The sequence below is a fragment of the Gobius niger genome (genome assembly GCF_951799975.1).
Source record: "Gobius niger genome assembly, chromosome: 14".
Lineage (NCBI taxonomy): Eukaryota > Metazoa > Chordata > Actinopteri > Gobiiformes > Gobiidae > Gobius > Gobius niger.
In genome coordinates this window covers 8291481-8312663 of record NC_136865.1, presented here as the reverse complement: position 1 = coordinate 8312663, position 21183 = coordinate 8291481, and the positions used below count along the sequence as shown (strand labels likewise).

Here is a 21183-nt window from a genome sequence, read left to right as displayed (position 1 = left end):
TCTTTTAATATGAGATAAAGCAATCGATAAAAGGAACACTTTATTGATTTACAGCATCTAAAATCACAATGGGACAGATATTTACACTTTGAAAAACATTGTTGTGCCTTAACGAATATAAAGAGGCTGAAACTGTCTGGGTGTTCTGGGTAAAATTGACTGAATTTTTTTTTTTTTCATCTCTTTTCACAATTGAGATCAGGTTTGAACCGCTCACCCTTAAAGAGCCGTCCAAAAGAGCCACTTGGTCGTGAACGTTGCATCCCTACAAACTTGTCACATTAGTCATGCATGTAAATTGCATCTGTGTGATTGTTTAATGCCACCACTTTTTAATACTATTCCAGGAAAAAGACATTGATTTAGTCCATGTGTCCGGACAGAGGAAATTAACTTTGTGGCAGTATTTAGTATAAGCCCAGTATCTACAAAGATAACCATAAACCACCTCAAAATAAATAAAATGGGTTCGTTAAGGGATGATGTCATCGCTCTACTTCTGGGTCCAACGGAACTTTAGCCCTATTCACTACAATGGGATTTAGCAGATTTTAACCTGTGATCGAGCAGACTACAATGCTCTTTTTGAAAGGAACTACATTATTCTAATTAGGTGTAAACGAGATTCAGATCAAGTTGCTTTTCTGCTGTGTTTATGGAGAGTTGGCCGTGTCTTGTAGAAATATATATTAGTGCATGGCAGAAAACATGCAGCTGTTGGTTAATCATTTACAACATGTTAAAAACTTAAAACAGGACGTAAGTGCTTAACCAGAGGAGCCGTTTTAGCATTGAAGCTAAAGGCTAATGTTAATTTGACACTTACAAATGTTCAAATAGTGCCACTATGTGAACACACTTGCTTTAATGTTTATTTAAGCTTCATTCTGTTTTTTAAATCTTATTTCATTTAATTTTAATTTACGTTAAAATGTGGACAGGAAATAGCCTTTGCCCTACACTGGCCAACAGGAAGTTAGCCAAAAACATTTACTGAATAAGAGACTGTCGGCACTGTAGGCCACAGCTTAGCACTAAATATTTGTGTTCATATCTGTAAGTGCTTTAGCATTGAAGCTAAAGGCTAACGTTAATGTGACGCTAACAAATGTTGAAATAGTGTCACTAGCTGAACACATTTTTTTGAGACACACGCGGCTTGACCTTCATTTAAGTTTTATTCTCTTTTTTAAATCTTATTTCATTTAATTTTAATTTACGTTAAAATGTGGACAGGAAGTAGCCTTTGCCCTACACTGGCAAACAGGTAGTTAGCCAAAAAGTGTTTTAGCATGGAAGGTAAAGGCTAATGTAAATGTGACGCCAACAAATGTTGAAATAGTGCCACTTTTTTTTTTGAGACACACCTTCATTTTAGTTTTATTCTCTTTTTTTTCCCATCTTGTTTCATTTTGTTAATTTACGTTAAATGTGGACAGGAAGTAGCCTTTGCCCTTCACTGGCCAACAGGAAGTGCACACAGCCTATTAAGACTTTTAAAAGGCAAATACCACCAGAGGATTTTGACCAGTCGTGAACACAACCATCTGAATGTGTTGTTGTGAATTTATCCAAAAACCTGAACCGACTTGTGCTAGACATTTATTCTACTAAAACTAAGGCTTGCATTCAGGTAATCCCGTCTGATGAGACATTTGAAACAGTTGTAAGTTTTTGAAGAATGTGCCTGGGTCCATCATGACTTGTGCTACTAATGAGTGTGTGCTTTCTTTTGACCCGAAAGTGCGTCTCACCTGACATACTGCTGGGTTCAGGGCCAAGCCGTCATCCTCGGAGCCTCCTCAGACATCTGCGTCTAACCTGCACAGAAACAAACGAGACAAGTTTATCGCCGTGTCACATTTTGTTGGTTGAAAACGGTGGGACTGATCTAGAACAGCGTTTTCAAAGACTCCCCTTGGCCAGACTTCCGCGCTGACAGGAAACCAGTCAGGTTATTTTGTAGAAAGACATCAATCTTTCCCCAAAGCCCCTCAGAGAAAATCATCCACACCGTTTTAGCTGATTTAGCCAGTGTGTGGTGACACCTAGTGGTGACACAATGAAATTCAGGTGATGGGTTCAGCAAGTTCATCATCAAAGTCGCTCCCAATGATGAAAATAGTGAAACCTTGCTTCCATACATCAGCCAATACAATACATTTAACTGAATAAACCACATTTTGTTTCATTTTCCATCATCACTAATGTTAAATCTAGTATGTGGATATAAAAAGTTGTCCTTTCCGTGGTTGCCATGTTCGATCATGCGCATGGTCACTTTGAGCGGGTTTCATGCCAGATGTCCTCCTGGGCTTTGGATGGACACAGTGTGCGGCTGGAGCTTTTTGGCTGAGCATCAGGGAATCAAACCCATGACCTCTGGCGCTAGACGACCACAGTGACTGCACATCGACGTTGCAACTTACAAGGCAACATTGAGTGTATTTAACTGATTTAGTTGGATTTCTCTTTTTTTTTTTTTTTATTGTACAGTTGGGTGCGTTAATGAGTTTGCACTTCACAAAACCAAACCACATTTACATCAAGGTCCTATTTTACACTTTACAAAGGCTGTTTAAAGTCTTTTACGAAACCTAGCGCTAATATTTCTGTAGTATAACTTATCCCAATGGATGTGTCTAGATTAGAAGGTACCTATAAACAAATATTATGAAATGCAGTAATTCATTTCCAACAAATTCTGAAAGAAACACCATCTGTGAAGTTAGAAAACAAATGGCTTCTACAAATGGGTAATGACCGGGGATGGGCCAAGATCTCGGGAGAGCAAAATGCCATAGGATTTCTCGTTGATGTGTAAAGCACTCTCGTGATGTTACATATATATATATATATATATATATATATATATATATATATATATATATATATATATATATATATATATATACTTTGAGGCAATTCTTAAGAAGGCTGCATAAAAATATAGGCCTACTTACTGTTGACTGCTTAGGGGGCTTAAATTAAAATCATCTTAATAATTATCTAACAATATGTGCAAAATATATTGGTATGGACTTAAAAAAGAGAAGGATCATTTGTTTATAACCTCATACCCTGTCTCCAGTTTGGCTTTACCCAAATCTAAAACCTTCTTGAATGGAGCTTACAGCCTATAGGCCAGAGTAACGCCTCAGTTGAAAGCTACAAAATGGATCTAAACTGATCTTTTTCTTTGCATTGGTGCCATGTTGCTCTTCTGTTTTTGTGGCTTGTTTTTCATCACATTTTTGTCACTCTTTTGTTGCTTTTTTTTGGTTGCTTTTGTTGCTGTTTTGACGCTTTTTTAGATTTTGGTAACTAGAAAAAAAACTAGAGGAAAGCTACAATTTGAAGCTACACACCAAGGTCTCAATCAATCTCCTGTGAAAGTGTGTATTTCATTTGTATTTATGTGTTTCTTGTGTTATTGGATTAATGTTTTGCTTTGTTTGGTTTTTTGGCTGGTGTGTGGCATGGTTCACAGACAGTTAAAAAGGTTGGTCAGTGTTGCTGAAACCCATGGGAATAGGAATAATGCAAAAAAATGTATAAAATATTTGATAATGAAAAAACAACAACAACAATAATCTCCTGTGTCATCTTGTGGGATTTGTATCTCGGCCGACGCCCTTGTAATGATCCCAAACACACCTCAAAATCCACCTCAAAATCCACAATGGATTACACCAAGCCTTGACATCATTTAACCTCTTAACCCCCACCTGAACTGAGCACATTATCTCCAGTTTGGCTTTACCCAAATCCAAAAGCTTCTTGAAAAAAGCGTCAAATTAATGACAAAAACGAGAAGAAAACAAGCATGAGAAAAGCCTCCAAAGAGGAACAAAAATGTGACAGAAACACAATAAAAACACAACAAGAAAGTGAAAAAAAAAATATCTAAAGTCAAAGCGCAGCAAAAAAGCAACAACGCAAGGAAAGAGATTAGTTTACATCAGTTTTGTAGGTCTTAGCTTTCAAATGAGGTCTTCCACTGGCCTATAGGCTGCAAAACTCCAGTCCAGACACTTTTAGATTTGGGTAAAGCTGAACTGGAGATAGTACACTTGGTTGAGGTGGTGGGTAAAATGTTGAGCTAAACATCCTAAGAGGAGTGTGTGTGGGCAGCTCTGGAAGACTTTCGTAAGGAAGAAAGTGCCAAAAATCCCACAAACTTGAATGTAAAGACTCTTGTCTGCCGTAAAAAGCGTTTAAAGCTGTGATTCTTGCCATATTGGGAAGCTACGAGGTGTTAACTCTGCACAGGCCCAAACTTTTTTACTATGGCCTAATTCCAAAATGCAAAAGATGGAAACAAAACCTGACTTTTTTCATCAGTAACTTGCCTTGATCCGGGATAGCCTAAACTTTGGCACCCCATTGTATTCTACTCCAGTGAAAAGGTGGTTCAGCTCGAAAGGAATGATCCAAATGTAGATTCAAATTCCGTGTCCGAGTCTGTGTTTTGGTCAGAGTCCGCATGTCAATATTCGGCCGTGTTGCAAGAGTGTCGTCATCGCTTCGGCCCGGACGCGGCTCCTCTCCTCGAATCAACTGCACAGACAGGGCTCGGAGAGTGGTGAATAATGGATAAACATCAGCGTTCAGGAGACAGGCCCGGGCCGAGCGGAGGATTCACAGTCCATTTAACAGTTTCCCTCTCAGCTCGCAGGCCGCTCCACCTCCATTTATCCTTAAGAGTCTGTTTACACCGGGATGCGCCGGGAGAGGGTGAGGCGGGACAAACGCACTGGGAAAATACATCAGCAAAATGAAATCACGCAAAATGACCGTAAACGCAGAGGCAGGTTGTAAAAAATGTATCGATATATGTCTAATGTGACGGGCATTGCAGCATTCGACAGCCTGTAGTTTAAAAAATCTATGGTGGTAACTATGGAAACCGCAAAAATTGGGATGTTTTTTGGCTTGGCTTTTTAGCTAACATCTCTGATTCCTGGGCCTATTCATGAGAAAAAAAAACTGGCACAAAGTTCAACGTTTTCTATGTCTGTTCATATGAAGGAGGTTAAATCATTTTTTTTCCCTCTTGAAGTCCAAAAATAGTGCCATACACATCATTGGTTTGATTAGTAGGGCCCGACCAATATGGATTTTTGGGGTCAGATACCAATATCGATATGGAGCATTCAAAATATACTGTCAATGATATGGGGGGGGTTGGCCAATAGCCGATGTATAGTATATATATATGTTAAAGCAGTAATAAGTAACGTGTTTACCTTAATAAATCCTTTTCATAGTCCATGTGGGGGTAATACAAGTGTTTATGGGATGATTGGAGGGTCTTTCATCTCCCCCTGGTGTCTCTGGCCAGAAAACCATGTTTGCAACTTGACTGCCACCGGTCCGGAGCCACCAATACACACTAATGGAATCACGAAGAAGAAACTAACATGCTAACGGGCAAAGTTAGCTGCGGGCTAACGTCACTTTAAACAGTATTTACAGCTAAGTTTGAGTGAAAAACATTATTTCCATTGTATAATTGGATGTACAATATCCCTCTCTCCCTTCGCCTTTTCTGTCAGCGTAGTATTTACTCTCCAAGACAACTAAAAAGTTCGTAAATCGTAACTTGCTACGACACCTGCAGTTGCGCTTATGGCCTCTGGGGGAAGAGTTACTTAGTACTGCTTTAAGCAATTTAATTTGATGTAATTGTTTTTAAATCTCTCAAATAGCCTATAATTAAAAGTTTATTGTTATAGTAAATGCTTCAATCATAAAAATATATAGAAATATATCTAACAGAGGTCGACCGGATTGGTGTTTTCTAAAAGGCCTTTGCACACCAGAACACAGAGCTTGGTGGCACGTCCTCCGACTCCGTCCATGAGGGATTTCAACACACACTGGAGCGACTTCAGAGGCTTTTCTCAAACCGTGCGGGGCTTCACACGTGATTCATGCAGTTAAAAGGTTAATAGCGAGTTGGCGACAGACGCGAGTTTAACATGCTTCCCCTGGTGCATGAGCCCTGGTGATGGTTTCTCCGTCTCCGCGGCTTCTCTCGTCCCTCCCATCAAAGTTTTTTGGGCGGTCTCCCCGTCTGTCACAGGCAGGTCTGTGCCTCTGCAGGAAGCTTAAAAGCATGCGTTTTCCTCGTCACTGCAACCTCGGTGTGTGTTCTCTCATCGAAAATAAAGGAGCCATCTATTTAGCCGCGCATCAAAGCGTCCCGGGGTGTATTGGATAAATGTGTCAGTGTTGAACTGTGACAGCAGGGGGCGCTGTATAGTCATGCTTAGTTGTTTCATATCAGTTGGACCCTAATGATTAGTCACATTAAAGGGAAACAGATGATTGGAGATCTACCATTTCTGTATTTTCTGTTTGGAGATTTCTTTCTAAAATCACTAAATGGAACTTTGCCACATTTTCAAGTCACAAACAGTTTTTGTTTTTGGTGGTGTTAACAAACAAACCCCGGCACTTCTCAGTCAGACGGACGACCTCAGCGATTTTGTGATATTCTGTGGTTTCTTGCATCACCGCTGCAATGATTTGTCAACATATTTGCGCAGCCCTGTTTGAAATCAAATCGGTATTCTGCTCACATTCAAAACATTAGAGAAAAGGCTCAAACACAAACCTCCAGTAATTTCCCTCTAAAATCCAAATCCATGCATGACAAAAATGAAGCAACAGAAATGACCTGAACCGTGTCACTCTTGTGTTCTTTTGTGAGGGAAATAACTTGTGCAGGAAGAGAAATGTCCTTGACCAACTGTGGCGCTTCCACTCACATGTGCAGCAGCGAGCCCGCAGCCAAAATAGCCTGGTGCTGATAACGCGATAAGGAGCTGTGCTGCTGCTGTCTATAAGCATCAGGGTAAACATTCTCTGGGCTGCGCTCTCGTGTCGGCACAGGAGCAATACTCAGGAGAAAAACAGTCGGGAGTTATGGCTTCTGCTATTTACAATTTAAAAACCTACTGTAGTGTGGATTTCACAGGTTTAACAGGAATTTGCTATGTATAAAAACGGCTAACCCTGTAATCTATGACTGCACAATTATCGGGGCAATGTCCATATTGTAAGAAGCCACAATATATTGCAAAATCACTTCCATCTGACTGAGATATAAACACCACATAAACAAAAACGTTGGCAACTTCAAAATGCAAAAACGTACAGAATTGTCCTGACTGTTTAAGGTGCTACTTTTCTCACAGGCTCTGAACCCTGTGGCTTATACAACAATAATTTGCACAGAGGCCGTTAGCGTGGGAAAATCTGTAGAGTTTAGATCTTATGCCCGAGCCTGAGATGAGCCCGAGCTATCAGATGATAATGATGATGATGTTGGCTTGCACTTGTATTGCGCTTTACAAGCCTGTGCTACCAAGGTACACTGTAGTCATTATTCATTCACGTCATACTAAGTGGTGGTAAGCCCTTGAGGAAGACTGACGGAAACAATCGGCTCCTCCTCCGACTACCACCAACCACTCACACACTCTACATTCATTCAGGCCTATTGTACACGATTTTAGTGGTAGGGGAAACCGTAGTGTGTGTTTTGGTCACGTTTCTAAAGCATGGAGAGGCCAGTGCTTTGATCTCGGTGCTACACTATGCTCTTTCTCTTAAAGGGGGGGTATTATGCAAAATCAACTTTTTCAAGCTTTACGTCATGTTATTATGTCATTCCCTCATTAAAAACATGCCTGAAGTGTTGCCTTGGCACATTCACGTATTTTTGAGTCATCTGTAAAAACTGGCCATTTTAGGGATAGGTTTGCCTGAGTCCTCCTAGGAACGCCCCCACCTCCTGGAGACGCCTCCGAGCTTTCGTCACCAGCCGAGTAACCAACCACTGCTCCTCAGCAGAACCCCCTCCCCACTGATGCCACAGACAGTGTGTGGAGGGGGCGTGTCGGAAAGGGTCAGAGGCTCTTAAAGAGACAGAGGCCTATTTCAAGACATTCGCTACAGCCATTTTGAGAGAGCAATTTTATACAAGGCAGTTATTTTAATTTACTGCATTTACAGACCAACAGAAGGTTTCGTCATCATTGTAGTGTGATATAGACTGGTGCTATGTGATTGAAAAAAGCATAATACCCCCTCTTTAAGACAGTGTTTAACTCAAAGTGATTAAATAAGTAGTCCATTTAGCGCATAAAAGTATGGAAAAAGCCATTTTGTGTGGTGGTGCTGCTCATGCGCATGAATTGTCCCGCCCCGTGCACACCTCTCGGCCCTGGTGCAGTGTATGTGTATGTGAATGTGTGTGTGTGTGTGTGTGTGTGCGTGTATGTGTGTGTGTGCTCTCATGTTACAACGTGGCACCACAGACACCTGCGACTTCAACAGGTGCAGCCTTTTCTTTCTAAATGTAGTTGGTGCAGCTCAAATTGAGGCGCGCTCAATAGTCTGAAAATTGCGGTATTCAGATTTGCTGGTTTTAAACTTAGGCTTTGCGATTTGCTAATTGTAATTCATTCACACAAGGTTGGATTGCGATTGAAATGTTGTGTTCACATGACATCACAATATTATAAACAGCCAATAGTTTCAAACTGAGATCGGAAAGCGTGAAAATGCTGTTTGGACATGGTTTATGGTCAATGTTTCTGTCATTACCGGGTCTATCCACGTGAAAGGAAAATTTGCACAAGGTTCAGTTCCTTCTCTGTAATCATGAATGAAATGAAGCGGTTTAAATTCTGGCATAATGGTGTCCAAAAGAGGTGACAATATTCACATATTCACAACACATGGAACAAAAGAATTTTCAGCCGAAAGCGGAATATGGCAGGTTCAGAGACTTCTCAAAGAAACAATGGACAGGGAAAAATATTTGTGCATTTTCAGTTATAATTTGGATTCTTAGTGGTATAATGTAGAAGAATCCCAAATGTGAACTCGGTCACGATTTCAAAATATAGATCAAAACTAAAAACAATATCTGCCAGAAATGTCAAATATTTTTATATACAGTCTTCCTCAGTTTACAAGCCTGTTTCCATACAATCCGATGCCACAATGAGGAGCAAGTGTAAGATGACAACGGCAAAACCACAAAGGCCGCGCCGCTATGTAGAAATTGCACCCACTTTGGCATCTTTTGTCTGCCTCTGAAAGTAACAATGCAAGCAGGTGCACAGTGGTTTGCGGACAATTTACGACAGGACTTTTCACTTGGAAGCTGTTTTCGCACAAATCACTGCAGCCAGATTGACCTTTGCACCTTTATTTTTTTGTTAACGGCACATTGTTTGTGCACGGTGCATAGACAGGAGTCCAAGGGCTTCTTTCTATAGGCAGATTCGGCCAAAATGTTTCATTTAATGTTGCATTTTGGGTACTCGCTGTATTTCTCCTTTGCAAACTGTGAATGAAGGAGGTGGTTGAGAATAAAGTGTTGGCTGCTTCCCCAACTCATTCCTAGCTCTTGTATAAAAGAGTTCCAAAACAGTTCCTGGGGACTATCCTCGAGACCCCCAGCCCACGGGACCTCAAAGATCAGGACTTCCAGACGCTTTAGTCCATATCCCAAAGCATTTTTATTAAAGGCCGACCGATTTTATATTGGGTTTATCTTCCGCACAGCGATTTTGAGCGAGTTATTCATATGTTTATATCGTCGCGTCTCGACTATTGTAACTCGCTCTATTGTGGGCTGGACAAATCCTCACTCAACCGCCTACAACAAGTCCAGAACGCTGCTGCACGCTTACTGACAGGAACAGGGCGGCGGGAACATATCACTCCTGTGCTGGCCTCCCTCCACTGGCTGCCCGTCAGCTATAGAATTGACTCTAAGATCTTGATGCTTGTGTTTAAATGTCTTCATGGATCTGCTCCTGAGTATCTCTGTGAGCTTTTGTCTGTTTATGCCCCAGTCAGATCAGTAAGGTCTGAGAACCAGCTGTCTTTGAACGTGCCCAGATCCTGTTTAAAGACGCGAGGAGATCGAGCGTTTAGTGTGGCTGCTCCCAAACTCTGGAACAGTCTCACCCTAAACGTCAGAGCTGCTCCAACCATAGAAACCTTTAAGACTGCCCTTAAAACACATCTGTTTGCGTTGGCGTTCAATTCAATTCAAGCTGAGCTGTATTATGTATTATTATGTGTGTGCTTCTCTTGTTGTTTTGTACTGTTATTTTATACTGTGTACCTGTATGTGAAGCACTTTGGGCACCTAGTGTTGCTGTAAACATGCTATACAAATAAAGTTGACATTGACATTGGGCCGATATTTGGGGATTTTACTAGTGCCGAAAAAAGCCTCAGGGGAGGTAAGAAACATCGCAATGAAACTTGGTTAGCAACAAGTTTGTTTCACTAATCCTCCGTCAATATGGACATACTGCATGTCACGTTGAAGTGCAAAATCTGGAGAATTTAATCGCTGAGTTAGTTTTAACCTCCACTATTGTGTTTTTGATGCGCAAAATGCCGCAGCAAGTAACAATATGCTAATGCTAACGACAACTAATCAAAGCTGGGACAAACACTATGATTGGATCACCTAAAGTAATAACATAAAATCGGTCAGTGCTGGAACAGCCAAGTATTTGTTTTTACAGGATTAGAAGGATTAGATTTGACTAGGCCTTATCCTAAACAATTCATATTTAAGTCTCTATTAACAACAAAGTAAAATAGCTAAATTATTAATTTGTTGATCAGCTCTTGTGTGTTAAAAAAATATTGTACTATATCTGGACCCCGGATGGAGCAGAAGGTCAAGTACACCACTAACCTGACACTACAGTTACAGCAAAACAAACTTTGTAGCATGTGCTCGAAGGCATTCAGATCACACTCCAGCAGGATTTGCGAGTCAGTTTTATTGCTGACTTTATGATGCACAAAGGACAAGAAGGGTGAGTCTAACTGGTGAAGTGAATATTTCAGGGTAATCGCCAAATTCAGTGATGTAACTGCACATGCTTTACAGTCTAAAGTGTCTAAAGCTTTATAACCAGGTCCCCAGAGCAGGAGCTGAACGGTCCCTCTAAAAGCGGGCCCCCGTTCTTCACTGTCCGAAAAGCGATCAAAATGGAGGCTCGTACTGAAACCGCATCATGAACGGCAAAGGTTCTTCCGTTGGAAAACACCAGCTTCCTCCCGCACATCCTGACTGTCCATGTGAATTTGTTGCAGGCTCATGCACGGCTTTGGGAGTTGGCGAACCGAAGCAGGACGAACTGCCAAAGAAATCAATGACGTTGATTTAAACTTTCTGAGACAATTGATGTAAGTGCTGTATCAGAACAGACGAAAAAGACAGAAGGCTGGACAAAGAACAAGGTCCTTCCTGGTCATGACGGATCTAATGACAAATCAGACCTGGGATACGGTTCCCCTCGCCATGCTATACATCTATTGCATCACATCTCGCCATCCAGAAAGTGAATGAGTCAGTGATTCCGAGTGCAGCTGCCTCCCTGAGCATTCTGGGAAACGTGCACTCCGCTTTGCCGCGCTTTACCCCAGAGAGCGGTTACTATCCAGACAACAGCTGGAGCGGCGCAGGAGACTGGTGCACCCATTTCAACAGGTTTACACGCACGCATGAGGACACATGATAATTACCACGGCACACTGTAAAACAAGCGTGTACAATGAACTTCTTTTTCTCTTAACTATGCTTAACTATGCTACGACCAATAGATGTAGCATGGGCGTCGGTTTGCCTGGGGACCATGAGGACGCCTCGCCGATATTTCAAGTTGTCCCCACCAAGCTCACGCACGGAGCCCGTTGAGCAATCTTTCACAGAGATTTTAGACAGATGTGGTTGCGGAGATTTGCGGGTTGCTTCGGGATACGGTTCAGTTCATGACGTACATGCGTTTATGTGTTCGGCAGAAACACACCATGTCTGTCCGCTTAATTAGCGCAGATGTTTTGCTTAAAGCTCTTAGCATAAGTTAGTTTTATTGACAACATTCCGGGAGAGGAGTGGCACGGTGCCTGTTCCTCGAAAACCAGGCACCGCAGTGAAGGGACAGGGGAAGAGTTTGGATTAGAAGAGACTTGCGTTTTAGACACATACGCAAGCATTTTTAAATTCACCACCACTTTCGGTTTATCTCTGGAAAAAAAGTCAAGTAGTGTGGGGTTTGTTGTAAAGCGCGACGACTTCCAACTTCACAGAGGTTATATATCCGGTAGGTGTAATTGTCACGAAAAATTGGAATGAGCTCCGGCTAGAGAGTGAAACACTGGCATCTGTCCAACCCATTGTATTTAAAACATAGAAGACGGCATTCTGCTAATCTAATACAAAAATGAGATGTTTATGTTTACAGTAGCCCATGCCAAAAGGTTAAAGCAGTACTAAGTAACTCTTCCCCCTAGAGGCCATAAGCGCAACTGCAGGTGTAGTAGCAAGTTACGATTTTTTAACTTATTAATTGTCTTGGAGAGTAAATACTACGCTGACAGGAAAGGCGAGGGGGGAGAGGGTTTCTGTGCATTATACAATGGAATTTTTTTTTTTCACTCAAACTTTGCTGTAAATACTGTTTAAAGTGACGTTAGCCCGCAGTTAGCTTTGCCCGTTAGCATGTTAGCTTCTTCTTCGTGATCCCATTAGTGTGTATTGGTGGCTCCGGACCGGTGGCAGTCAAGTTGCAAACATGGTTTTCTGTCCAGAGACACCAGGGGGAGATGAAAGACCCTCCAATCATCCCATTAACACTTGTGTTACCCCCACAGGGACTACGGAAAGGATTTATTAAGGTAAACACGTTACTTAGTACTGCTTTAAAATGTTTATTCGAAAAAATAAGAGAGGAATCCTTCGATGCTGCTGGGACAACCTATAAGGAGCAGGAGGCAGCTGTGGGGACCCATCTCCAGATGTTCAGCCAGGCTAATGCTCAGAATGATTCACCTATTATGCATGTTTTGAGCTAATTAACGTTCATTGTGTCTACTTGTGTTACTAGTATAACTTTCAAGGTTCATTTGGTCAGACCCTAGGATTAGATCTGTTGAAATCTTTAGCTTTACATGTTTCAGCGCCATCTGCAGGCCGTCATCAGAAGTATCACCGACGTGCGGGGCATCAGGACCGTCAGACTGACCACACCCTGGAGGGAAGACCAGCTGAGAAGTGACACCTCCCCGGACGCCGGTGATACTTCTGATGACGGCCTGCAGATGGCGGCTGATACAAAGCTTAAGATTTCAACATCTCTAATCCTAGTGTCTGATCAAATTATCCTTGAAAGATACACATGCGTGTTTTGGGTTGATGCGGAAAACTGGAACACCTGAAGGAAATTTGCAGTCTTTGTAATTTTCCAGTTGCGATCAATTTTGAATAGTGATCGACAGCGCAGACTAAATAACCAGTTATTTAGAATCACTCTGTTATTGTTTCACCTCAACTGAACTGTCAAGAGAAATAAAATAAAAAATCATGACCCACTCATATTTTATTTAGGGAAACAGTCCATCATTCCCACTCGACAGTTTGGCCTCACTCTTCCAAATCGGGAGTTCCACATTTTGAATACATTATCAGTCAAACCGCCCATCAAAAGTTGACTTTCACAACTCACCATGCCCAACTTTCCTCGGGCTCCGAAACTTTTTTAAAAATCATATCACATATTTTAAAGGGAAATGCTCTGACTGTAATGGGCTGAAAGTGGAAAATTGGCTCTGAATTTTTACGAGCTACATCTAAGTCTATCTACGAAAGGTGCTCCTATTTTTTAATAATTTCAGCACAAGAGAGATACGCTCAACAGATGGCTATTTATTTAGTGGGAGCAGAAATGACATGGCTGAGTGCTTCAGAGGCTCTCTAATTGCCATTTCTGCACATTAGAGTCCCAAATAAACATAAGTGACAATAATGGAGTGGCACCGCGGGCTAGAATTAGCTGCAGTCGCAAAGCCAGCCAGTCCGGACTTCTCTGCACTCCAAATTCATTCAACTATAGATAGCACCGACTCTCAAATGGCACTCGCAAAAATAGACCAAACAAAAGGAAAATTACTGTCATTTTTTAAGTAATGTCTTTTACTTTACATGGGGGTATAAAAAGATATAGCGCTTTAAACTGATCGGCCTCTTGCAATGAGAGAAACCAGGATATCCCTGATACTCTGACGGTATCCAGAATACAGTACCCTGGTTTCTCGTAATTGCTCACATTCCGAGCATGAGAAAAACAGGGCAGGAGCAGAAACTTTCCCACAGCAATTGCAGCTTGCATCTGATCTTCTAAAACTTTGTATCCTTTAATAATAAACCAAACATCACAGTGTACTTTACAAAACAATCGCTTTGTCGCTCTGCAGTAGTTCCAGTGTGTGTCTGGAATAAAATATCACTTTGGGACTCAAATCTATACAGCATATTTTCCACTTTTCACGTCCACTGCTGAAGCTAAGACAGCACTCTCGTCTTCATGCATCCCTGGATAGTTCTTGTTGTTTCATTTTTTCCCAATCCGATACAATACTGATAATTGGGCTAATTACGCATTCAAATTGTGATTTTTTTTCTAGAGGTTTTAGGGGTTCATTAAAGCCACACCGTGTAGAATTTTACCCAAAAAATAAAATTGAAATACAAGCTTTTATTTTATGACAGATATTTTCAGCATTGAAAAATATCTAAAAAAAAACATGTTATTTTACTGTGAGCGGCCTCAGCTCTCCTAAGACATGACACAACTTTAACAGGAGTGGGTACGTCTCCAGCTCGTTTCCATGGAGATGTGACTAAAGTCAGCAGAATTTGAGATTTAAACAGGCATGGTCCTCATCCAAATCCATTCTTTGATTACCCACTGCAGAAATAGCATTTTCTGTGTCGAGCTGGGCATTAGAAAAATGTTTTGTACTGATGGCAAAGTATAGTCCAAAATGTTACGCAGTGTGCCTTTAACAAAGCAGTGCAAAACGAGTGGCACAAAACAGCATTCTCTCATTTACATTTAAGTTTTGGGGCACTAACACTGTAATACAGGCACATTCAATTGTGAAATGAGATGCAACAGGCACAGAAATGGCTTTATTCTATCGTTTCCAGCGTTTGCTAGCACCTGCCTTGACAGATGACCCTCTTAGTGTCCGCAGGGCTCCCACATAGAGTATTCAAGAGAAGATGAGCCTAAACCACAGCACAGTATAAAACTGTGACTTGCATCTCAAGGTCCTCTTTTACAAAAACACAATACGGTTCTCTTATGTTTCGAACGGAGAGCATAAATAGTCACCACTCTGGAGCCTAAATATCCAGGACGCTAGGGATATGAGTAATAACCGGGACACTCTGACACATCCTTTCTTCCTGCTGGGAAACACGTAAGCTGATGTTATTACAGTGTTTCAAGGTTACCACTACTAAACTAATCTGCTGATGTGAGTCTTTCCGGTTACCTTTAACTTCAGGTGTTGAATTACATTTTCGGCCCCTGTCTGTTGTGAGGACGGGGTAGCATTGATTCTGTCCTTGACTTTGCAGAGACAAACAGGAGCCCAGACAGAGCCATGGGACAGCCGCACTGCTTCCTTTGTACCAGACCGCTGTGTCATATCTCCCTGTAAACCGAGCTGTGACAAATGCTCTGTGGCTGCAGTCATTTTGTTTGTAGCAGTAGTAGTATTATGGATGAAGACAAATGGGTAGTGATACAGTGTCAATAGCAAGTTCTCAAGCCTAAAATGAAGTCCATGGCTTTAAAGCAGTGCTAAGTAACTTCTTTAACTTAATAAACCCTTTTCGTAGTCCCTCTGGGGGTAATACAAGTGTTAATGGGATGTTTGGGGCGTCTTTCATCTCCCCCTGGTGTCTCTGGCCAGAAAACCACAAATGCAACTCGACTGTCACTGGACCGGAGCCACCAATACACACTAATAGAATCACGAAAAAGAGGCTAACATGCTAACGGGCAAAGCTAGCTGTGGGCTAACATCACTTTAAACAGTATTTACAGGCAAGTTTGAGTGAAAAAAAAATATCTCCATTGTGTAATTGGATGTACAATATCCCTCTCTCCCTTCGCCTTTTCTGTCAGCGTAGTATTTACTCTCACGGACAATTAACAAGTTAAAAAAATCGCAACTTGCTACGACACCTGCAGTTGTGCTTATGGCCTCTAGGGGCATGAGTTACTTAGTACTGCTTAAAAAAAAAAATCATTGTTAGATTAAACTATACATAAAAAAAAGTGTTGGTGTATAGTGAACAACAACAGGCCCAAAACAGAACCTTGTGGAGCTCCCTTCCACAGATTACAATCTTATTTACTACTCAGCTACAGCATATTTAATTCACCCACTTCATTGTATTTGATAGCAGACATTGAATGAAACCTTAGATGCAAAAATACCCCGAAATCAATCTTTGTTGTCAACTGGACTGGGTTGTTTGAGTTGAGGAAGATTTGCCTCCCAATCTAGGCTTTAAATCTTTGAAACTTTTTTTTTAACCATCGTCTGAAAGTTTTTCTCAAAAGTTTACATACCCTGGCAGAATTTTAGTTTTGTTTGACTATTTTTCAAAGAATATGAATGATCACTTGTGGTTGTGTGAAGTCATATATGCGAAACAACAATGACCCTGATCAAAAGGTTGCACACAAGTTGAAACAAACGGGTTCAAATGGCTATTAAAGGTCAGCATCCTCACCTGTGACCTGCTTGCTTGTCTTCAGTGTGCCTGTATAAAAGGCCAGTGAGTTTTTGGGCTCCTGACAGACCCTTGCATCTGTTATCCAGTGCTGCACTGACGTTTATGGTTTCTGAGTCATGGGGAAAACAAAATAATTGGGATCTGCAAGAAAAGGTTGAACTGTAGGAAACAAGCAGGGGATATAAAAAGCTACCCAAGGCACTTAGAATGCCAATCAGCAGTGTTCAAACTCTAATTAAGAAGTGGAAAATTAGGGATTCTGTTGAAGCCAAACCATGGTCAGGTCAACCAACAAAAATTTCAGCAACTGCCGGCAGGTAAATTGTTCCTGATGTAAAAAAAAACACAAATAACTTCAGCTGAAATACAGGACTCGCTGAAAAAGTACATGATTTAAAAAGAATAAACATAAATGGCTTCACACAACCACTAACTATGAGCGTTATCTTTCATATTCTTTGAAAAATAGACAAAAAACATAAAATCCCGTCCTGAGTATGTAAACGCTGACGCTATATGGTATCCAAACATTCTTCTATAACACACAACTTCTCTACTGGCGTCTCGTCCAAAATGAAACGACGGTAAAACACTCCACAACACTTCCTTTGAATTAGCTTATCCTTGCTCTTTGCTCTCTTTGTCAGCAAACAGAGACTTATGTATTTCTCTCTTCTGACACTTGGAAAATCAATCGGCTTTTTTCTTTGAGTGTGTTTTGGAGCGTGTCTTCAAGGCTGAGAGGCCACTTACCCCTCCTGACGGTGCGAGACATAAATTCTCACCCACATCCTGAAGACGTAGTACAAGAACGCTATGTACTGTAGAGCACAAGGGCTCACTGAGCACAATCTACACACGAGTGGCGTAGGGGAAGTGTGTGCATAAAGGGAGATCTAATCATCTTGGCCACTATAGCTATGTCACATTTCAGTAGTAGTAGTAGTAGTAGTTTGGTCCTGTTTAGAATACTTAATACCAAAGAACAGCATTTCAGTATTTCTTCACTTTTGTTGATATAAAAAAAAAGGTAATCAACTTAAAATGGCTGTTTTAACAAGAAATTAATTCCAGTAGAGAGAAGAGGAGCGCCAACATCATTCAAATGTGTTTGGATAACGCTGTTTGGACTTTCAAAACAGAAAAGCATCACTTATTGCTAAACCAAAACAAGGATCCCAGATATTCCAGATGTCTGATATTTTTAGATAGTCTAGTTTTTGTTGTAGCCTAAACATTACACTGGACTGATTACTCCTAAACAGGGCTAAAACAGGAAACAGGAAGCGAGCTAATGGATCACACGTGGGATTACTTTCCTCACTGTATCAATAAGCACACATCTAGTAGTTTTTGTGCGTATTTATCCACTCATGTGTGTGGGAAGTTCTTGTAGCCAAACCTTTTCGTTATTTGTCGCCACACTTCTCATTACTATTGCTATTATTTACTTTGTCCCGGCAGCGTGGTCCTCCGTTCAGCGCATTCTAACCTCAGCACACCCTTTCATGATTTCTATTAGTAGCTTTTATAGGCTGCATTGAGCTACGGAGGGATAAGCAAACAACAGACGTGAACCCTCCCCTAAAAAAACAACAACAAAACACACACAAGAAAACTCTATCAAAAGCATCTGCTTGTATCACACCGGAGGAGACGTCTTCTCGGTAGAACATAATGCAACATGGAGCACGTCAACGTCATGGAGCATGAAAGAGAAGGCACTTTAAAGCTCTTCCTTTGACTCTCATCTTCAAATGGATCCGCGCCGGCTCATTTCTTCCCCCAAAAAACACAAAACATAAAAAAAAACTAACTAAAAAGGGCTCAGGGCGGAACTTTGGGGATTTCGTTTCAAGTTGCTATTATATAGTAAGCATTCAAAGTCAGAGATCAAAGCGTGTACTTTCCACCGACGATCTTGCTTGATTTTTAGGTGTAGTTTAGCATATCCCTTCCTCTAGCCTCGAAATACAGTTTGGTTCTGTAGTTTTTGTACCCGTGTACTGTTAAGGTAAAGGAGTTGAGCTGGAATACACAACATTTTGCGTTAAGCCAAGAGAAGATGCTAGGGCACACAAGAGGGGCTTTCAGGGGCGTGCTGGGACCTCCTTTCGGCCCGGGAATTTAATGATTTAGACCGGCCCACGTGTCTACGGAGTTATAGCTCAACTGGTGCGCTGGCAATATATTTCTTTTCACATGGGCCGCTGCACACACAGTCTGACCCTGATACATCTCCTCAGTCTGCAAGTTAAAAAGATAATTTGTTCACTTTTTTTTACATTGAACGCTAATGCCTTTCACCTGCCTATCTCCCTGCCACAATGAATGAAAAGTTCGATGCGAAACTTCATTCTGATTTTGATACACCAGTCATTATTTGATTTGATATTGATTTACGTGACAATTACGCTTGTGTTACTTCGTTTATACCGTATCTGGAACAGCAGTCCGGGCTCCAGCTGCAGCCCGGTTAAAGCCTTTAGGCCTGGAATAGCACAACTGCGGGAGTCAATTCATTATTTTATTCCGACGGCCCAAAAGCGCTGCGGCCCACCGTGAAATGTCCCGACTCTCCCGATTACCCAGCACGCCTTTGGGGACTAGCTCTGCGTTAAATAGAACCTTTTGGCTGGAATGAGCCAAAGTCAGTTCTGCCCAACTACAGGGGTGGATCTGTCATCCTTTGGGTAGAGCGAAGAATGGATTCAGTTAAATTCCAACAAATTCTGAAGCAAAACGTAAGTCCATCAGTTAAAAAAAAGCTGGTTTCTACAAATGGGTAATGATTGACAACAGCTCAAAATCCACGATGAGCGACATGAAAAAGGTCTGAAGGTTTTGTTGTGGCTTTCACAGTCTCCTAAACATTATTGAGGATTTGTGGATGGACCTCCAAAGAGCAGTGTGTGCAAGACGGCCCAGAATTCTCTCTGCTCTGGAGACTCTAAAAGAAAGATCCATCCATCCATCCATCCATCCATCCATCCATCCATCCATCCATCCATCCATCCATCCATCCATCCATCTTCTTCCACTTGTCCGTTGCAGGGTCGTAGGGGCAGGTGTTGGAGCTGCCCAAATCACATTGCACCAGCCCTTTATGGCTCCCCCTGCAGGTGGTGGGTCCACAAAAGGACGGCCTCATGGTTCTAACCGGGCCTGTTGGTCTCTCATAAGGGGCTTCTGTGTCGCTCTTTGTCTGACCCGTCACCTAGGACCTGCTTTCCCTTGGAGACCCTACCAGGGGCACGAAGCCCCGACAACAGAGCTCCCAGGATCATTCGGGTGCTCAAACTTCCCCACCACGTTAAGGTGCCGGTTCCAGGAGGAAAGAAAGATGCAAATTGAAAGACACTTAGCTGCCGAGAAAAGTGTTTAAAGTTGTGATCCTTGCCATATTGGGGGGCTACGAGGTACGAACTCTGCAGGAATTGTGATCCAGAGTGCCTAAACTTTCACACCCCACTGTATATGCTATGTTGTGCCAGTCTGAGCTGCTACAAAAACTGCACAAACCAGAGACATGATGCATTTCCTGGAGTTATGTTCAGTGTAAGGTCAAACGAAAATGACAGACCTTGACTAAAACGAAAAGCACGACCATATGCAAATCAAATCCTCCATTAATCTAATCACAGTTAAATGATTTGGAAAATGACCATAAGCGTACCGCAGCCTTATCGGAGCTGAGAACGTCAGCTGTCACAACAAATCCAATCGAGTGTGCGTAAGACACAAATGTTTTAAAAACAGGGAACAGGGCGATAGGCATCTTACTAAAACGTGGCGTTCTGAGAAGAGTTATTTGGATAAACTGACCCTCGTGGATGGGGCTTTTCTGAGATACTTCATTACACAGATGAATCATTGTGGGCAGAACCGCGGCAGATGGTGTTTTCATTAAAGAATTCATCACTGATAAAAGAATAGAGCGCATGACTTTGGGGCGACTCGGATTACACGAGCGGACGGAGCTGTGACACAAGCGGACGGGAGGAGCGCAGGGGCTATTCAGGGTTTGTCATTTTTATTAAGGCGAGGCGCGGCAGGTGACAAGATTGATTTTTCACGCAGTGGTCAATGTTTCTCCCTTAACGTCTTCGTTTTAATGTCCCAAGACCAAACTCACCACGATGCTTATTTTATGAACTGTCCACCAGCAAGCCAGAGATTTCCACGATATAACAACAGCGCGGCAACCCTAGTCGTTCACATGTGTATTAATTCACAAATACTGTATTTACAGTATATAAAACAGGATCCAAAATCCATCCGAAAAATCTTTGTGACTAAAGCCTGATGAAGGTCGTTTGACTGAATCGTTGCAGCAGTAATAAATGTCTGAAAGAGTGAGACGGTGTGCCGGAGATTTGGTTCATTTTTGCATCCATTTCCCTATCTTCTACGCACCTGTCGCCTCCTGGGTGTGCGGAGTCATCCTTAGCTACGTACTTTGACTAAATAAGTCAACAAAATAAAACCACATGTAGCGGGTATTTGGGACCAGCAACGACATTCTGGCTTGATCC

At 41.8% G+C, this 21183-nt stretch overlaps 1 protein-coding gene across 7 annotated transcripts in view; it reads right to left on the bottom strand.

Moving 5' to 3' along the window:
* thrb (thyroid hormone receptor beta) overlaps positions 1-21183 on the bottom strand; it is a 117240-nt gene that overhangs the window by 19748 nt on the left and 76309 nt on the right. For all 7 annotated transcript variants that reach the window (XM_079571305.1, XM_079571299.1, XM_079571303.1 and 4 more), the window contains one exon: positions 1755-1821. Coding sequence is in view for 5 of the 7 variants with exons in the window: in XM_079571299.1 (XP_079427425.1) it covers positions 1755-1761 (7 nt within the window). In the remaining 2 variants the exon portion in view is untranslated. The remainder of the gene's footprint in view (positions 1-1754; positions 1822-21183) is intronic.